A 19396-nucleotide genomic window follows, 5' to 3' on the forward strand; every position below is an offset into this window, starting at 1 on the left:
CCTTAAGCAATGGAAACTTAAATGAGAAAATTAAACGCTGTGAGATGCATGCGGCATATACCCCCCAGCAGACCCCCAGCAGGCTTATCCCCCGATTTTTACTTCTTTGGGACTCTTCTACCCAGCCGCAAACTCCACTTCCAGCCGCCTTTCCCGCCTTCCCTGGCAGGCCGGCTCCTGCCGGGGAGGTGAACCCCCGCGGCGGGGAGCGCCCGCAAGGCGGGCGGGCACGGCGGCGGTGCCGGCGCTGCCGCTACCCCAGCGCCGGTGGGGACGGCCTGCGCGCGGCGGGCGGCCGGGCCTGAGGGGAAACCCCTGCGGGGCCGGGATGAACCCCCTCGGGGGCCACGACGAGAAGCCCCGCGTGGTGAAGCGGTCCTGAGCGGGAGGCGGGCGCGGGGTGGGGATGCGGGGACCGGGGGAGAGCGCTGCCCGCGCCCCCGAGGGGGAGGCAAGGCTGCGGCCATCCCGGCACGGCCCGCCATCTCCCGCCGCCCTCCTCTCCCTCGGGGAAGGGGCGGGGGGGGGGGCGTGGGGGGGGTCCCGGTTCGCTGCCTCGGCGGGCGATTACTCTGGCCTGGCCGAGCCCCGCCGTCCACCGCTTGCCCCGTCCGCGCGGGCGCTCGGCCCGCCACTGCTCTCGCCTGTTCGCCCGCGATGCCGCCGGCGCTGAGGGCGCGGCGGGGCCGCCGCCGCCGCTGCCGCCGCCGAGCGCTGGAGCGGACGGGCAGCGGCCGCCGCCTCCTCCCGCGCTGACGCAGGGGGCGGGGGGCGGCAGGGGCGGGGAAGGGAGGGGAGGGGAGGGGAGGGATGGAGCCGCGCCGCGGCGCGCACTGAGGCGAAGCGAGGCGCGGCGCGGCCGGGGCGCAGCGCGGGCGGGCGGCGGCGCCTCGTCCCCCCCCCCAGCATGGAGGCGCCCCCCGCGGCGGCGGGCGAGCCGGCGGCCTGGGCGGCAGAGGCGTTCGCGGAGCCGGAGCTGGGCTCGGAGGAGCTGGAGGCGGCGGCGGGCGGCGCGCTGGACCGCGTCCTGCTGGAGTCGGTCTGCCAGCAGCAGGGCTGGGTCCGCGTCTACGGTAAGGGGGCGCCGGGGGGGCGGGCCCGGGCCCCACGCAGGGCCGGGCCGGGGCCCGTTGCCGGCTGCGGCGGCAGGTTGGAACCGGGGAGCGGCGGAAAACTTCCCAGCCCTAACTTTTCTTTCTTCTTTTTTTTCCCCCTGCTGCCGAAGCTCCCGATTCCCCGCGTCTCCTTAGCGCCCCGCGCCCCCCGCCCCCTTTCCCGGCGACAGGAGCCCCGCGTTTAGCCGCACCCCGCGTCTGGGCAGCCCCTTTCCCGCCGGTGCCCCCCAGCTGGGATGCAGGATGCCCCGCGTTAAGCGCTGCCGGACCCAGCACCCGCGGGGGGATGCCGCGGTGTTCTCAGGCGGGGATCCGCATCTAAACCTTTTGTGTCGCCGGGGGTCAAGTACAGGATGCGAGTGCACGCAGGGCTGAGCTCTCGCCGCCTGCCAGCGCCGGCTCTGATTAGTATTAACGAGGTACTAAAGGTCTGGGAGGTACTGATACGGTGGGTCCCGTCGCCCCAGACTTAGTGGTGTGTGTTAAATTGGCACCTTTATTATTTATAAAAAGGATGTTAAAATCTTCAGCAGTCTGGCCAGCATACAGGACCCGGTGTTGTTTCCCCTTCTTTTTCAAACTCTCCCTGGTATGTAACCTTTTAAAATTTGCTTGATTTATGTGACCGGGCTCTGGTTTGTTTAGGCTCCCAACTGAAATGCAGTCAGGCTTAATCTCTCGATCAGCACCTAAATAGTGGAAATTCTGTTTTATCTTTTCCTTGTCTTTCCCTCTTGTTTGTCTTGGTAATCTAACGATAATTACTCCCATGTTTCAGAGTGAAGATCGCTGCAGACAGTATCTTGTTTTCCCTCCTGTAACAAATTTGATGGTCCATCCTTGAAAAGGCAGCAGTTGTGGTGTTTGCATGTGCAGTTACTATGTTACCGTTGCCTGATATTATGGAGAACCTCTGAAAAGACTTCCTTTTATTGGTACTTTTTTGCATCAGATCCTGTCACACTGCTGGTTGTCCCTGTCGTCGTCTTCCACTGCCCTGAATCCCAAAGAGATTCTCCAGGTTTTCCCTGGCCTGTAAAACTAGAAGCAAGTGCTCTCTGTTACCCGTATCATTGATCTGTTACTGGTTGCATTATTCCTGAAACACAAAGATGACATAAATAAGTTATCTACAAGAACTCTGCTGGATTTCTTGGCTGATGGCAGTTAATTATTGTGAGTACCACCAGCATTAGCCTCTGCACATATCAAATGAGGAAGATCAAGCTGCAGGTTTTCTGGAGAGCACGGTCTGTTCAAAGACCTTTGTGTTTATTTTGGAAGCTTGAAAAGCTGGTGCAGTGGGACGAGGTTGTCTGTCTGCTTTCTGTCTGGTGCATCAATGAGCAAAGTTATACTTAGCACAATTAATTGTAATAGAAGTTTGGGATTTTTAGTAGTTTCCACTGCGTCTACCTAGCTGCTTCTTGCATGGCTTTCTTTTGTTACTCTCAGCCTAATGCTGAGACTATAAAATGCGGCCTTCTAAAAAGATCTCTCTGCTGTTGTCAGGGGGAGCTCGGAAGAAAGCAGATTGCCTTCAGATTGTTTGTTTGTTTAGAATACTTTCCAAAGGTAAAATGAGAATGTACTTAAGAGGAGGATGTCTGGCACCAGCCTATCTGATTGTTACCCAAGGTTATATCTTGTATGAGTGGAAGCAGGAATGTGGTTTCAAAATTAGCCACAGCGAAAAACATTGCTTGTTGATAAAGTCACGTTGTATGTTGTGATGTGTTTGTAGCCTGACACTAACGTGTAGATAAATGGGAAAAAAATCCCTGTGACAGAGCAGCTAGCTCACAGGCTATAAAAATCAACGTAGACTTCAAGCATGTACACATACATCTCATAGCCCAAGGATAATAACTAATTATTCCTAGTCTGTGTTTAAAAACAACTCATTATCTCTCTCCTTCATAAAGAATCTGATGTGGTAGTGTCTTCTCTATGAAACTGCAATCGGATTAGCTAGTATTTGTTTATTTCCTCCTGCTTATTAGCCTTTTTTTCTTGCATGAACACATCTGGAGAAGTTTGTGGACAATGAATCAAGCTGAAACTGTGCCATGTTTGTGCACAACTAAATATGGGTTACAAACCTATGAGTGACAAGTGTTATTTATAGGATTTAAAGTAAAGCCTTGCACAGTTGTTTGAGGAACCACAGCAGCATAGTGAAAGAAAACAGGAGCAGAAAGCTTAGCCTTATTGTCTGTATTGTCTGATAAACAATGAGAACACTAACACTAATTATTTCACCATGAATGGCTGGGGGAGGGAAGGAATATCTAACATATGAAAAGTGGAGAAGCATTTTCTAGCATGGCAAGAAATGCAGCTTTTGATGTCATAGCATTTCTTTTCCACGTGTCTTTATGAATGTGGACTGCTGCGCTGGGGAGTTGTTCCAAATGAAAGGTGACTGTCCGAGCAGTGTCTCAAGTAGTGGAAACACTTACTTTAAAGAAAAGGAGTTCAGCAGCTGCTTAAAGACAACTGTTTATTTCTGTGCATCTCTGTTCTGCAGTGCTGTGCCATCCACTTCGTCTCCATCCAAGGAAGTAATTACTGGCATGAGGGAAGCTGGTCCAGTTGCAGAGCCTGTAAAACTTCGTCTGTAAGCATAAGAGAAAAGAATTTAGTAGTAAAGTACCATCATTACTGGTCTCTGTGGCTTGCCAGCAGTATGACAGTGATGTGAATACAGTAGGACTTCACAATGTCTGGGATGTGATTTCAGTGTGACACTGAGGTCTTGTCTGACTTCACTACGAGATCTAAATCATAGTCTGGCTATTTTTGCATTTCCTGCATTAGCTGCAGTAGTTAAAGTGTAGCTTTTTCATTCTGTCTTCTGGAGGTTCGGCAGCTTCTGGTTAAATGAATTAGCAAGGACATTATCAAACCATGGAAATACAATTTCCTTACTGAAGGACAGAGTTTGTAATGTAAGCATTTTCCTCTAACCTGATGTTTGAATAGTGAACAGGAACAGCAAATTTGCTTGTTGGAGTGGTAGGTTTAATTGCTCGTGAAACACAAATCATGTGAGTGTGGTGTTGCCAAGAACTAGTTTTGACACACAACTAATGTTTCTGTAAAATATGTATCAACATGTGTTCTGGATGATGGCTTCCTTTCAGACTCGTGGCATGTGTGTAATGTGTAAGAGAGGAGACATTGTCTTGCCTGGATTCATGCTATGATTTTTTTTTTCTTCTGTAAAAGGGATAACTGACTTTTGAAAGCATCCACCAGTGTTTCAAGGTCTTTTTCTCTGCTCTTTGAAACAGATTTTGGGGGGAAGAGGCAGGGGAATAACTGAATATACAGCATTCTCAGTGATAACTGTGAAAACAGAGCAGTTATATTGCCTGGTGTGGCTGACTGAACATCCATGGATTTTGTAGCAATGAATTATAAAGCTAGCATCGCAGCATTGGTGTTAAATGTTGCATGTGATGGGGGCAGAATTGGATTTTGCCTGACTTACAGTCTGTGTCTAACCAGGTTTTAAACTTCTGTTGTCAAATTAGTTTCTAGTGTGCCTGCTTTAAGCTCACTGCAAATACTCGTGTGTTAAAATGATTAATTTCAAAATAGGATTTTCCTGAAATATGTAGAAAATAGCATGGAGAAGAGGCTGTTCTTTCTTGAATGTTCATCCTGTGAATGGATATTGCTGCTCTGGGGCCTTATCTGGAGTAGGAAATGTCTTTCTCTTTTAGCAATGGTGCTAAAAGACGATAGTAGTTGTACAGACTCTAGCGCAGATCGGACGTGGATGTTTTCATCACCTTGTCCTCGAATCCTGCGAGCAGTCTGGTGACATTCCTCACTGCTAGAATAAGCCTCCTCACCCCTCTTCTCCTGGCAGAAAGAGAAGGCTCTTCAAAAACAGGCTTGAAGGGCTCTGTGCTTTTTCATGGATATTGATCTACAGACAGAGCTTCACTGGCTCTGACTCCAGAAAAAGCCCTAGACCCTGTGCAACCAGACAGAAACATCTCTTGGCTGCCTCAAACCTGAGTTCCAGGCTTTTAAGTATCAGCCCTCAGAAAATATTAGGCTCATGCTCAGGGCTGAAGCCATGGTAATGCACGTAGCATCATGCGGAGATTAAAAAATAGCTGTGGCTCGAGCACTGAACAGAAGCATCTCCCAATCATGTGAAATTCAGTCCAAAAGCCCAATTTCTGTGAGTTACCCATTCCAGCAATCCGTTGTCTACCTTGCTCAACTCTTACATCAATTACTCCAACTCTGTTCTCAGGGTTTTCTGGTTCTTTACAGCCTGCCTCTCTATGGCTTTGTAGGTAGCTTGATACCTACCTCTTTTTTTTTTTTCCTTCTTTTTCTCTCTCCCCCCCCCCTCTTCTTCCACTGCTTGCAGTTGTACCTAAAAATGCAAAGATTATCCATTTCCAAACCATCTCTCTTTGGATGAGCACCAACAGGCTTTGGTAATGAATAGCGTCTTGTCATTGTCAGCAAATCCTCTCCTTCCAGCCCTGCTCATGCTGCTGGCCACCTTTTCCCGAGATGTCCATGTAAGGATGGTGAGTGTGAGCCACGACCCTCCCCGGGGTCCAGCCTGCCCCCCAGCCTCCACCCAAGCCAGTGGAGATCCCACCAGGTGGCGGCATCTTCATTGCGGTGGCGCAGGAGCTGCTGAGGACGCCCAAGGCTGCCCGAAACAGGCTGGGCGATAGCGTCCTCTCCACTTCTGAACCCTATCGCTCATCTCCAGAAGCTCTATTAAAAAGTAATCTGGAGGCTGTATAACAAGGGATAGGTAGGAAGGGTGTATTTTAATACAAAACCCAAAAAACGCCTTGTAACAAATTAAAGTGGTGAGGCAATCTGATAGTTGAGGGATGGCTGTTACAGCTGTAGAGGGTTTTCTTCTGCTTCTTGAGATGTGTGCAGATAGTATAGCTGGGCTAGGTTTTGGGTACTGCTGCATTTATGAGTGTATGGAGCTGCGATTTGTTGCAGGAGATCGATTGCTGTTATGAAGGACTTAACGTATGATAAGCTGAAGGTACGGATGAGACCCTTGGAAAGCTGGAAGGGAGCTGAAGAGCTGCATGGTATGTCTGTGCAGGCGGTCTTGTGTTGGAACATAGAGAAGGTCAGTGTTCGTGAGCATTTCTTCCCCTTCTGATCAATCGGCTTATTTTTAACTCGCTTAGAAAGTTGGTGCAAAAGAAGATAAACCTTGTTGGGCCAGGAAATGTAATTTCCTGTGTATTTGGACAATGCCTACTATAGTGATATCTGACCTTATCATGGCCTTCAGGTACCGCTGCAGCATATTAGTTAAAACATTAAATAATGAAGGCATAAGGCTTTTTTTCATTTTGTTAAGATGATAAATAACAATGATTTCTAGTTGGTGCCCTATTGTAAAAGATTGAGTTTAATCAAAAACAAGGTTTTAAGTGACTGCATTCGCTACAGATTAAAAATGGACAAGTATGCTGTGGGCAGAAAGACCGCTTTCCCTTGCCAGCCAGCAGTGGGGAATATCAAAAGATGTGACTGAAGTGCTCTTACAGGTGATCTGCTCATACCTGCTGTATCACAGCTCCTCTGATAGCTCTTTTTGACTGCAGGGAATTCTTACAAGCGTGTAGGGGGTGAATTATGGGTCCTCTGTGCTACCACAGCTATTGAATCTCTGGTGACTTTCTTGTGTATTTGCAGTGGTGATTTGGAGTGCAGCTGAGGGCTGCATATAGCCTGTATTCTTCTTGGTTGCTTTACTCCCAAACTTTATTGCAGAATTAGCCCTTTGATGTTAAAACTGTTTGCCCTTCCTCATTTTAAGGAACATTGGTGTTAATTTATACATAAATTGATTTTTTTTTTTTTAAGGAGTTTTTAGCTGGGCTCTTTCAGCTGGCTGTCTTGCAAATATTGCTGAGGTTACTAATTTATTAAGTCACTTAAATATTTGGAGGCATCAACAATACTAGAGTGTGGTGGGGAAAATGAGGATGACATTATTTTATAACACCATTATAACACATTATTTTTCTGACTCCTGTATTTCAGTCACATGATTTATCTCTGGCCGAACATTTTCATGTGGTGCTGTTTCCTATTTTTAAACAATAGGAAAAAAAGGGAAGATAAGAGGAGCATAACTGTGACCCATTGACTTATTATGAGATCATGGGTTCCTTTGAAGTGATATTTATAGATTTTTATAAAAAATAGCTGAGATTTCAGCATTTTCTGGCATATAGGCCTTCTTAGCCCCAAGGTCATGAAGTTAAGTTCTCATCTTAATTCATTCAAAATCCTCTGTAAAAGCATATAGTAATCATGGAAATACAATTTGTATCTGCAAGGGAGGTAACCGAGTGAAAAGATAAATTACTGCATTTTGGTTTGCAAACTTCTCACAAAGTCCTTTGTGTGTTTTGACACCCCCCCATCTCAGAAAGCCTTCATAAAAGTGATCAGGAGAGAATCACATTTGTTAATTCTCTTTAATGGGGTTTCAAAAGGTCACAAAACTGTAGAAAGGCTCTTCTCCAAGAATTTGGGTTATTTTTAATTATAAAGCAAGTTGGAGTAGTGCGAGTAATGAGCTTGTGGAGGTGAAGGGGGTCTTTGCACTTAAGTAAATGTAAAACCAACTCCTGGGTTTAGATCCCTTATTATCTAAAGGGATTTTTTTTTTTTTTTTTTTTTCAGCTGGGAATACCCCACTAAAAATTAGGTCTTATACTGCAAGCACTGGCAGGCACTTAAACACATTAATTCTGCAAACTGTGGGAAAACGACACCCGTTTCAGCAGATGTGCAATGTGTCTGGTGTAGATTTGCATAAGAATGCATATGCTTCTCTGTTAGTTTCTGGCTTGATTAAAACTTGCAGGCACCTTTTCTCTTTCTGTAGTGCTGTGTGTGCATTCTTGGACATTAGTGGTTTAACTGAAAATGCTCAGTTTTCTTCTGTGTTAAGATAATTCATTTTATTTACACAGTACTGCACTGTAGATGTGCTTGGTGTTTTGCAGACAGAGGCTCCTTTGCTTGCTTTCTGGAATTGGTAGCCTGGACCGGAGAAGAAAGGAAATGGCAAAGATGAAAAATGGCAAATGTGTTTAGAAATGGATGGAGGATTACACGGTAGAGTATCGTGAGATTGGAGGGGATTGTGTGTATTCAGTCCTTGCTTCCAAGGAGGTATGGGAATGGAAATGAGTACTGTGATGAGAGGAAGAGAAGTGTTTAGGAACCTGTGACTAAAAATGATCACCCATCTCTTAGACTTATCCCCTCCCAATATCAGGCTTTCAGGTAACAGTCCAAAGGATTCAGCAGAACCTCTTCACCTCGGTCCCATTCCCAATCTGGATGGCATGACAAAAGCATAGAAAATTCTTTTGGGTAGACCATAGGTACTGTAGCATTAATTCTGAGAGAGCTTTCCATACTCTGGGTAGCAGGGAATTTAAGCAAGGTACTGGGAGGCAGGATATTGGAAAAGAGGGTTGAGAACTTAGATTTTTGACATGAAGTTTCTGACAAGGAGAGAGAAACTAATTAGGAAGCAACATTTTGCATAGATTTTATCCACATGTGACAGACGTTAGATGCTCCACCACCATGATCCAGGGCTTCGGGAGAATAGGTTTTGTGTCAGGACTGTTTTTAGGGGTTTTTTGGCATGAAGGAACAAAAGACAATTTAGTAGTATTCTAGACAAAGCTTAATGCTTGAGGAATGCAGGTCTGAAGCTGCACTGCCCCATCTCTTGCTGGCGATGGTTTTGCATAGGCCTGGTAGCCAGCAGAGCACTTTTGGGTTGGCCAGCACTGGAGGGAGCATTATCTCCCCAGATGAGAAGTGGTTAGTGTTGCCTGCATGCAGCACCTCTAGCTTTGTCGTTTTATCAGTTGCAAGGTATTTAGTGGTGTGGAAGTGAGAAGGAAAGGAAGGAAATGCTCTTGGTAGGCAGCAGGGGTCTGCGGGGCTGTGAGCTGTCGCTGGATGGCAGTGAGCCAACTTGCACCCTTAACAGCTTCAAGCTGTCTTGTGAGAGGACTGATGTTCCCCAACTCTAGCATAGCAGTGTTTATGTTTAGGCTGAGTAAGTTGGAAAGCCTAGAAATTTGTCATATCCATTTTTTTGGGATATCCTTCACAGAAGAACTTAAAGTGACCACACGGAATATAACAGCGTAAATGCATTTTTCCTCTTAGGAAACACATCTCCTTTTGCTAGTGAGGGTTTGGAGGAAATATGGACAGGATTGGTTCTTCTGGAGGGATTTCTTTTGCACGGTTGGTACTTGTATGGCAGATAGAGTTAAAAACCTGCTTGCTTTCTTCAGTTTCTCATTACTTGAGTCAGTGGATTGGCTTGAGATAAGTGGAGGTAATTCATGCCCTCATTTAGCTGACTCTTTAGTGTACTGATACCCATCTCAACAAGATAGGGTGCGGATGTTGCACTAGTCAGCATCATGTGTAGTATGAGGGATTTCAGGTTTGAGGAAAATGTGTGGAAAGTAGCAGTGGCTGTGAGCGCCGAACCCAGTCTTTGAATCTCTTTAAGGAATTAAATGATCACGTTGCTTCAGTTTTGTGTACCATTTTGTCATGGCAAATGGTGACCGCTTCATTAGCAGTTCCTATTGTTAATAGGTGTTGCCCATTGCAGTAAAAGAAGGAAGGGTCAGTTTCACTTACTTGGACCATTCATTGCCTTGCTATGTGAGTGCATCCAAAGCATTTGAGAGTGCTGCTGTGAGCTGGGAAGGTGAAGAAATGAGGCACAAGTAGGTCAGATAACTTGCCCAAGGACAGACAAGAAACTTGGCAACAAAAGTCAGATCTCCTGAGACCTCTACAGTGCTTTGCTTGCATACTTTGAGTTGCACTGCTTTGCATTTGGGATACCTTTAAGCCTGCTACTTTACTTGGATCCTCTTGTGACTATTAATAATCCTCTCAAATACCTTATTAGCTGTCAGAACTGTAGGTCAGCAGGGCAAGATGCTCTCAGAGGGGAAACTTTAATTCAGGTGGTTATGTCTGCTTGCTGCCCCCCCCCACCCACCAAAAAAAAGGTAAAGTTTTGTTGACCTTCAAAATGTAATAAACTTGTCTAATTACAGTGATAGCAGGCTGGACTGCAGGTATGAAGGAGTTTGGATAGCTGGCACTGATTAACTTCTCTTAATTTGTGGGCAGGGCCAGGTGTTTGACTAAATCATTATTTCTAAGTAGGTAACTCTTCACTATAGACTGGGGGAGGAAAATATATCACAGATGGAGACTGGAAAGCCATAGAGCAGTGATTAAACCACCTGAAGCTCTAACATCCTTTCCATGGCATTTGAGACCCTATGCCACTGGGTAACACTTTTATGTTTTGTTGGCTTTGCCAGGAGAGTTGACTGATCCATAGTAGTTTTCCATATTAGTTAGGTATTTAATCTTGCTGTGCGGGAGTATAGTGCAGTGCAGGCACTATGGAAGAAGAGGAGACAAAAAGCTTCCTGAAAATATGTTTGTTTATGTTATGAGGTTATACCTCAGGCTGTACAGCCAAGCTGCTGCCTTTGCTGGGTTTCCTAGCTTGCTTGAGTATACTGGAACACGTACATCACGCACCAAAAGCACAATGTGCTCATGCTTGCTGGGAAATCATTAGACTTCCTCATCAAATAATACTGAGCATTTGCTATTTTGAAGTACAGTTCTGTAATTATTTTCCACCTTTTTGTTCAGGGTGGTGGGTAGTTGATAGGTCTCTTGGAAAATAAGAAATCAGGAAAAATGGAGCGGTATCACCAAAACAGAAATAGAAAGCTATGGCAAAAGGATATGGTGTTTTAAAAAAAAAATCAACATCCTTTTAAACCTGATTTGAGAAGAATTCTCTTCTAGATGGTATAGGCTTATGGGGTCTCTTTCTCTCTCGCTCTCTGGCAGCACTTGTGTAGGATGTCAGTGAGGTGTGGGGTGATTGATTACCCCGTTGAATGGATTTCATGGGGTTCTTCCTTAACTCCTTCCATTAGCTAAGGTCTTGCTCACTGAAGTTTTCAAATAGCCTAAACTCCTTGGAGGTAATGAGTTTTATATCCCATATAGTAAGGTAGCAAAAAAGTTTTATGGTCTTGCCATAAATATTTATGTCAGTTTTCTTTCACATGCCCTTGGCTGGCGACTCCTCTGCTTAAAGAAGCCCCCATGGTTGTTCACGTCAAGATCTGTAAGTAGTGGCAGAGCAGTGTGAACCAAGGCCATTTCAAACTCAACTATCCTCATTTTGATTCCAGTGGTTGCTAATTTCTCAATTTATAAGCATTTTCAAGCATTTTCTGCTCTAACTTTTTTTTTTTTGACTTACTAATAGGGGAGTCAGGAATGTGAAGTAAATGGCCTCTGTTCGCTGAAATGATGAATGTGTAGGAGAAAGGAAGGATGATAAGAAGGAAACAAATATTTTTTTGTTCCAGCCCAGTGCTGGAAAGGGGGAGTTTGGATGCTGTAAAAATGAAAATATGTCTGAAACTTTGGTGGAAAAAAGATTTGAGAGTAATGCGGTAATAATAGTTAAACAGCTAAGTGGTATGAAAATGCATTAATCTTCCCTATACTAGCAGAACTTGCTTTCTGCTATTTCTCTGTCAGAACACATTGCTTTTTCTGTGTTAAAAAATAGAAAAGGGTGAAAATAGAAAACTGTCTGAAAAGGCAACGTGGCTATCAATGGTAAACATGTTTAGTGTAAGAGCAGTGTTCACCTGAAGCCTGGTATCTCAAAGTTATCTGGATCCTGGCTTTATTGATCTCAGGTTGTACATTTTAGGTAATTTCGGTTTAATAGTGCACCTTTAACCTGGTGCTCGGAAGGAGGAGGCAGCCAGTCATACATAATTTTTACATATATGAGCCACTAAGCAACTGTGAATTATCCATAAGCAACTAGAAAGAGGTTATCTCCTTAGTCCTATATTCTGACTTAAACATTTTTTAAAAAATATATTATAAGACCTGCCTATATGAAAAATCTGAAGTGCAATAGCTGTTATTATCAAGAGATAGTAACTGTTTTCCTTGCAATGGTCTGACTCTCTACTCAGAATGAGTTTGAAACCACATCAGCCCAGGACACAGCAGGAGCTCTAATGAGACTTAAGGTAGTTTCCCATATGAGTAGGGAGGTGTTCCTATAAACAGGTGCCAAGAATAAAATTGACCTACTTCTTCCTTGCTGAGAAAGTACTTGCTATGATTGTGGGTTACATTAGCTTTGATGTTTCACTAACATTTTAGGAAAAAAGGTGAGAGTGGACTGATGGACCCTAGTTTTCAGTATGTTCAGGCTGACAACCTTGGATAGCAGGCTCGCCAGCTCTGCAGGATTAGCTGAGGTATCCGCTAGCCCGCTGTCCAGGCCATGAGATCTCTTGGCTGACATATCCATCCAGTTGCAGAACATAAGCACCACATCTGTTTACAGATCAGTCTGTACCTAGATGGCTCTAAGATAACTTTGGGATGAATCTTAAATTAAACCTGTGGTGAGAGAGGGATGTTGGGGGGTTGATATCCAATAGCATAAATCTTTGCTGTCAAGATTGCTCTTGTTGTCAATGGAGTTTAGAAGGGTTATCGTGAGTTAAGTGTAAAAAGCATGCAATTATGTTTAAAACTATAGTAGCTTTGCAGGAGACTTACAAAGGAAAAGCTATAGCGTATCACTTACCGTGTACTTATATTTCATCCATTAAATGGCTTACCAGTCAAAATGTTCTAGCAGTAGTTTTGATATCCATTTATAATAACCACTTGATTCTACAGCTGACACAGTATCCCTCCCTGTTTTGTTTCCAGACTTTATTGATGTGGCTTCTTGGTGACCTACTTTGTCTCACTGCTTTAAGGTTGCTTTTTTTTTTTCATTCCCTTCCAAAAGGAAGTGCCTTCCATGAGAAATGTTGGAAGCTCACTAGCCAGTTTTTAACACTGGTAGATAGAAACTTGGACCTGACTGAGTGGCCTTCCACTTACACCCGGGATAGATGACACGACTAACTCTTAGGTACTTTCCTTAGTAAGCTCTGTTGCTAATCATTTTGAGACCCGGGAGCTGGGTGTTTGAATTAGGGAAGGAAATGCCTGTATTTCCTTGGAGCTCTCATTACGCATGACTGAATTGGTTAGCCCTGTGACTCTAAGGGCATTGCGTTTGCCTCTTGTCCTTGCAAGGGGCCAGCAGTATGTCATGTGCTTATTACTTAAGCAGTTGCACAGCTGGAGGAAGGAACATCCCAGATCTTACTCCTTTTACTCATTCTGGGGTATTCTTCCTTTGCGTTGCTCCTTGTGGGTTTTTTCTGTAATTTCCACTAGTGGTGATTCAGTTCGAGGTTTAGTTGTATCTCTCTTCAGTTAGTGGTGCTTTTGCTTTTTATTTGGGGCATGAGGTATGTGCTTACTTATTTGTGGGGATACTTAAAAACCAGTTAATGTGATGCAGATTTGCAGTTTTCAGCAGATTCATAGCATTTAGCTAAGTCTTATGGAGGGATTAATACCTCAAGGTATTACATATCACTGGAAAAGAATAATTCACTTCTGTAGTTTCATAAAGTGGATGTAACTTAGCAGTTTTAATCATCATCTCATAAGACTTGTTGCTTTCTCCCCCTGCTCCATTTCACTCAGGTGTTGTGTTGGTATAAACACTGGTTAACCTAATGAAAAAAATCCACACCAGTCCTTTTCCTGGAACCTTGATGGCTTTTTGGTTTCCAGCAAAGAGTAGCCAGATCTTTTTTTTGCGTGTGTGTGTTTCTGTTCTAAAATGAGCATGCTATTAATTGTAAGTGCCCAGTTTCTGCTTGCAACAGCAAAGAAAACCACGAGGAAAATAGGTTTTTTGTGTGTGTAAATGTCAAAGGAATTTCAACAAAGGTGATGTCCAGCTCCCATTAGGATCTGGAGATGAACTTGTCTTCACTCCACTGATGTTGGGGGTGCAGTGCCTCTAGCCCTCTTAGGAAAACCTTTAGCAGAAGATGAACAAAGAACTTAAACTAGTAAGAGATGTTCACCGGTGGTACAGGTAGCAAGGCATTTGAGGAGAAAGATCCTCTTGTAGCCCACTGTTATAAATAATAATCCTCACTCCCTTCCTTGTTGCCTTGTATAATGTTTAACTGGACATGGGCATGTGCGCTGGTATAAACATGAGGTGGAGGTATGCTTGTAAAAGGAGTGCTGGAAGAGTCTGAGGGGCTAAAAATATAGCTAAAAGTAGCTGCATTTGAGTTGCTTGCCTCAAAAGGCAAGCCTAAGGCATTGGACTGAGCATTACCAGGGCTCTGAGGTCAAATGAACTGCATGTGATTGGTGAGAAAATGAAGAATTCAGCAAATGTTGTGAATGCCAGCTGCAGTGTGGTGGCAAGCTGTGTTACCCAGTAGACTGCTGGATAGTCGAGCTATTTCTCCACGTTTCTTGCCAGCAGGGTATTGGGTGAAAGGGGAGTGGTACTGTTTTTGTTGGAAGCGAGCTGGGTGCAGAGGCTGCCAGTCCAGAGGCATGACATGTGAAAGATTTTAGTGGTTTGCAGTTTTTTTAGGATGTTCTTTTTCTCTGGTTGAAATATCCAGCAAGGAAGGTGAAATATTGGCACCCATGAGGGAAAGCTACTAAGTTTTATACTTTTTATACTTTTTTTTTTTTTTTTAAACCTTGCCCTTTATCAGCAGATAGGAAACAACGAATGCAAATCTATTCCCCAACACGTGCAGCTGCATTTTGTTGCTTGGAAGCTGAGCAGCTCTGATGAATTATCAGCATCCGATTCCAGAGCTCTGACAATCTGCAATCTCCTTAATATTCTGACGAGCCATCATGGGTATTATTCCTCTGCATTTTTTCCCCTTTTGTATTCTTCAAACCCGTGTTGCAATCTGAATGCTGTTGGCTCAGGATTGAAAGAGATACTTGCTGCTCTATCCTTTACTCAATTTTCCTTTGACAACAGTGGGGGGAGAGTGGATAGTATGATTCTTCTTTACCCCCCCCCCCCCCCCCATAGTACAAATGCAGCCTGAATTAGAAGCAACTTCAAAAATTGATGAGTTATCTCCTGTTCTGTTCATAATTGTGTCTGTCTAATATTAAGAGTATAAAGACATATAAATTATTCATGCCAGGAAGAAATCCTCAACTTTTCTTAAGAAATTGCAGCACTTGCAGGGGAAAAAAACTTTGCCTCTAAAGACTTTGAGCAACTCTGCTCCGGATTCTCTGGCAAGAGTATTATTCCAGTGACTGCTTATCTTTGGAAATAACTGCAGATTAATTTACATGTGTCTTTTAAAATGTAGCTTGCTTACCCAGATGGCAATTAGATTCAAGTTAATGGTAATGCAGAACAGCAGGATCTAGAGTAGCTCTCCAGCCTAAGGGCTGACCATTTTTACCATCCAGCTGTTTTCCAAATGGTTTATTTCATTTTCCCACTTGGTTTCTTTGCCTCACCCCTCAGTTTCAGTCTTGCTGCTCACAGTACAGTGTGGGTGGCAAGACAGGGGAAGAACAGCTGCACTTAGCGGCTCCAATAAATGACTTTATTAGAATTAGAATTGTGTCTGCATTACACTAATACCAAATGTCTTAGTTCATCTTGTAGCCTCTAAAACAGATTGTCATCATTTCCACCCTGCCTGCTTACAGTGGGGAAAGACAGCTCTGACTCAGCCCCCCAGATAAATGGGGATACAGTTAACTGTGTGCCGCTGCTGGGCAATTTTTTTCTAGCTTGAGGATTTAATGTGGAAATTTAGAGGAATGGTACAAATGTTATCTTAGGACACAGCAAAACCAGTGCTAACCCTCCATCTAAACCTGCAAGCTCTTTGATATTCCTTGCTGAGAGAGAAAATAAAATGCAAAAACTTGTGCTTTTCATGTTTTCCAATGAAGAACAGGCTCGTGAGTAGGGAGTTGCCTTTTATTTGTTGTGAAGTAGCTCATGTTTTGTATGGCAAGATGAAAAAAAATTTCTTGCTGCTGCTTCTAATTCTTTGAGCTTTATAGAAGTCGAGGTACCTGCTAGACCCAGGGAAGCCATACCTTCAGTGTCCTGGAGATGGAGCAGAGCAAGCCTTGGAGGCCAAACCCAACTCCAGGATCTACCTTGCTATTCCAAAGTCTATATGAAAGGTCTGGAGGAGGAGGTGGTGCTTAGTGGTGCCTGGGGAGGCCTCACCAACAGGCTTGCTTGTTCAGGAGGAGCATTCAATTTGAAACACTGCCTCTGGGCTTCACTTTGAGGCTTCTCATCTTTTCATATCTGCTGGTTAAATGTGAGCTGCTGTTTGCATTTGTCTGGTCTTTGGATCAAGAAGAGCGTTGGAAGCTCGCTGCAGAGCACTGGGGAATTGCTGCTGGAGAAGCACTGTGCCCAAGTGGCATTACTTCTGAGGATAGTAGGAAAAACCATTTCCTCTTCTGCATTTTCTAATTTCATATATATTTTATCTGTAGCTAGTTATTTTTCCAAATTAGTCTTTGTCTGAAGTACACCTGCATGGGCTCTTAAGCACAATTTCATCTGTTTTAGAAGTACAGGCCAAACAGCATATTAACATCATTCTAACTTATTTTGTGAAGGAAGGGCTAAAAAGGAATTTGTGTTAGATGTCTTGTCAACCTTATTTAACATCAGTACTTAAAGTATTTAACTGGAATATTTCCACCTTTATTGTAAGTAAATGGATGTTTTTCTGGCTGGTAGGCACAAGGTACACACTTCCATTCACACATCTTTGCTGTTGCTTTTTTGCCACCCTTCAAATACCAGTTGTTTCTTTTGAGTAGCTTGTAGTGGCAAACAGAGTGGGTAGAAGAACTGGGGTTTAGTTTCATCTTTCCTAAGGTGTGCCCCTGTCCTGAAGGAAAGAGAAGTTGGTATTTATAAGCAAAATAATGTATTTTCAAATGCAGTGTGTGGTTTTGTTTTTTTTTTTTTAACTTCTGCTTTTAACTGGAATTAACTGGAACTGAAGTGCTAGAATAAAACCCAGCAGCTGGATGCTGTACACCCACTTTAATGGTAAAGCAGGTAAAGAAAAATACCAAGAAAGCTGGGGAAATGAGCAGCAGCCCTAAAAACCTAAACTCTTCCTAATCCCTCCCTTATTCTATTGTGTTACTCCACTTTCAGGAGTTCACAGGCAGCCTGAAAGCAGAGACCGAAGTACTGCAGGGGCATTTGACAAATCCACCTGTCAGTGTCACCAGACAACTGATTTATCATCTTTGACAAGTAGAAAATTGCTTTGACTTGTCTGCAGGACAAGTAAAATTTAGTAGTAGTGATGGGGTATTTTAAAAATTGTCATGATCATGTAAATCCTGTTATCTCTGTAACCCAACGCTAGCAAGTTCTGAACTGTAAAATGACATTAACTTTCTTGGGAAAAAAAAAAAAAAAGTCTAGTATTAACAGATAACTGGACATTTTCCCCCCTCGGTTCATTTTTAAATCCTGTTTCCTTTCAAAGGCTGACACTTCTGTCTCTTAGCCCATTTCCCTGGTAACAGAATATTGAAGGAGATGTCTTTAAAGAAAAAAAAAAAATAGCATGTAGCTACATCATATCATAAAATACAAAGGAAGCAAAGTATGCTTAATCTGACAAAACATCAGTGTTTAGGCTATAAGCTCATCATAAGGCTTGTGTAGTGGGAGCTGATTTTTTTCAAATTAATTTCTATGTATTACCATAATAAACATTTTAATAATATCCTTTCCTTCCCTCATATCCTCAGCAGCTGAATATTTCAGTAAGTGATCTAGTCTTTCATAGCAGCCTTTATCCCCGTCATCCATGCATGATCCGTTTACAAGAATGCTTATAGGTATTTCCCATTTAATTTAATATTCCATATTCCAATATGCTGCTTCAGCAGTTCCTCTCTGTGCATTTATGCTAGCATTTGGGATGTTTCCACGAAATACTTGAGGAATATTGGTATGTTCTTTTTTTATTTCTAATTTTATTTGATAGTAAATGCAAAAAAAATAAATCACATCTGATTCTGTTTAAATCTTTCAAATGTCTGAAAAATAACTTGCTGTAGCTAGCATCCAACACCTCGAAAAACAAGGCTTGCACTGTGTAGGGTTTTGTTTGGTATGTTTGTTATTTGCCTGCAATAATAAGTAAAGCCTGGTGTTTTGCTGACTGCTGTACCTGAAAAGTTGGGGGAATCTAGAAAGTAGGAGTAGGACACTGTTAAAATGCAGAGGTTGATAGGGATTAGGGATCTGTGCAGAACTCAAAACTACTTCAGGCTTCTTAGAAGCTGGTAAAGTTTCAGGTTGTCACACCACAGAGATTTAGTCTTGCAGCTCACTATTGTGCTGTTGCTTTTCTTCCCTCACAGTTCACGAGCAACTCTCTAGAAATGTCCAAAAAGTATTGTACCGATCTAGGCATGGTCATAACATACGCCTGCTGGGATTCTTCATTTGCATCCCAAACCTGTCTTAGTTACTGGCTCGGTTTTCCACAACAGTCTCATGTTCAGTATGGTGTCCACAATTACCCCATCTCTTTCAACACTCCTGCTTCCTGAGTTTCTTTCCCATCAGTAGCTTTGCATATTTGTCATCTTGCCTCAAGTGTCTTTTTTGTGTCTCGCACTCTACCAGGCTAGTTGTCAGCAAGAAGAAGAGATGAGGCACTCTGGTTAGAGATCTGTGTATGGGAAGACTAGATGAGCATTTGAAATCAAATTAAAATCTCCCAGCAAAATATTAGTTTAATCATGAATTCTAGTATGTAAAACTGATATTTCTAACCTGTCTTTTCTCCACCCTCTGTTCCTCTCCACCTCACATCCTTCATTCGGCCCTTCTGTTGCCTGCTGTTTGGGCTTTGGGGGGGCACACCTTTTTTAAAATAAGATTCATTAAGTGCAGTAGCTAAATTTACTGACCTAAGAAAACTGCAGAAGAAGAATTTAATCATTGTCAAAATCTCCTATCAATACCTCTGTAATAGAAATAAAGCATGGATAAAACGTATGACATCTTTGCAGTGATTACATCTATTAGTACTGAGGATAGACAGCAAAATCTACATATGCTTTGGTGTTTGTTTTTTTTTTTTTTCCTTTTTTGAATCTTCTACTTGGCTGCTGGTAAGTGACAGTAATACTGCTATCTTCAGGCTTTTCAGTGGCAGCTTGTTAAGAAATTATGTATTCCCAGAACG

At 43.5% G+C, this 19396-nt stretch overlaps 1 protein-coding gene across 3 annotated transcripts in view; it reads left to right on the forward strand.

Moving 5' to 3' along the window:
• Positions 1–800: 800 nt before the first annotated feature.
• The window catches only part of RASAL2 (RAS protein activator like 2), a 189362-nt gene continuing 170766 nt past the window's right edge, over positions 801–19396 (forward strand). For all 3 annotated transcript variants that reach the window (XM_075507904.1, XM_075507905.1, XM_075507906.1), the window contains exon 1: positions 801–1073. In XM_075507904.1, the coding sequence (XP_075364019.1) occupies positions 908–1073 (166 nt within the window). In that variant the 5' untranslated portion in view covers positions 801–907. The remainder of the gene's footprint in view (positions 1074–19396) is intronic.

Source organism: Mycteria americana, chromosome 7, assembly GCF_035582795.1.
Source record: "Mycteria americana isolate JAX WOST 10 ecotype Jacksonville Zoo and Gardens chromosome 7, USCA_MyAme_1.0, whole genome shotgun sequence".
Lineage (NCBI taxonomy): Eukaryota > Metazoa > Chordata > Aves > Ciconiiformes > Ciconiidae > Mycteria > Mycteria americana.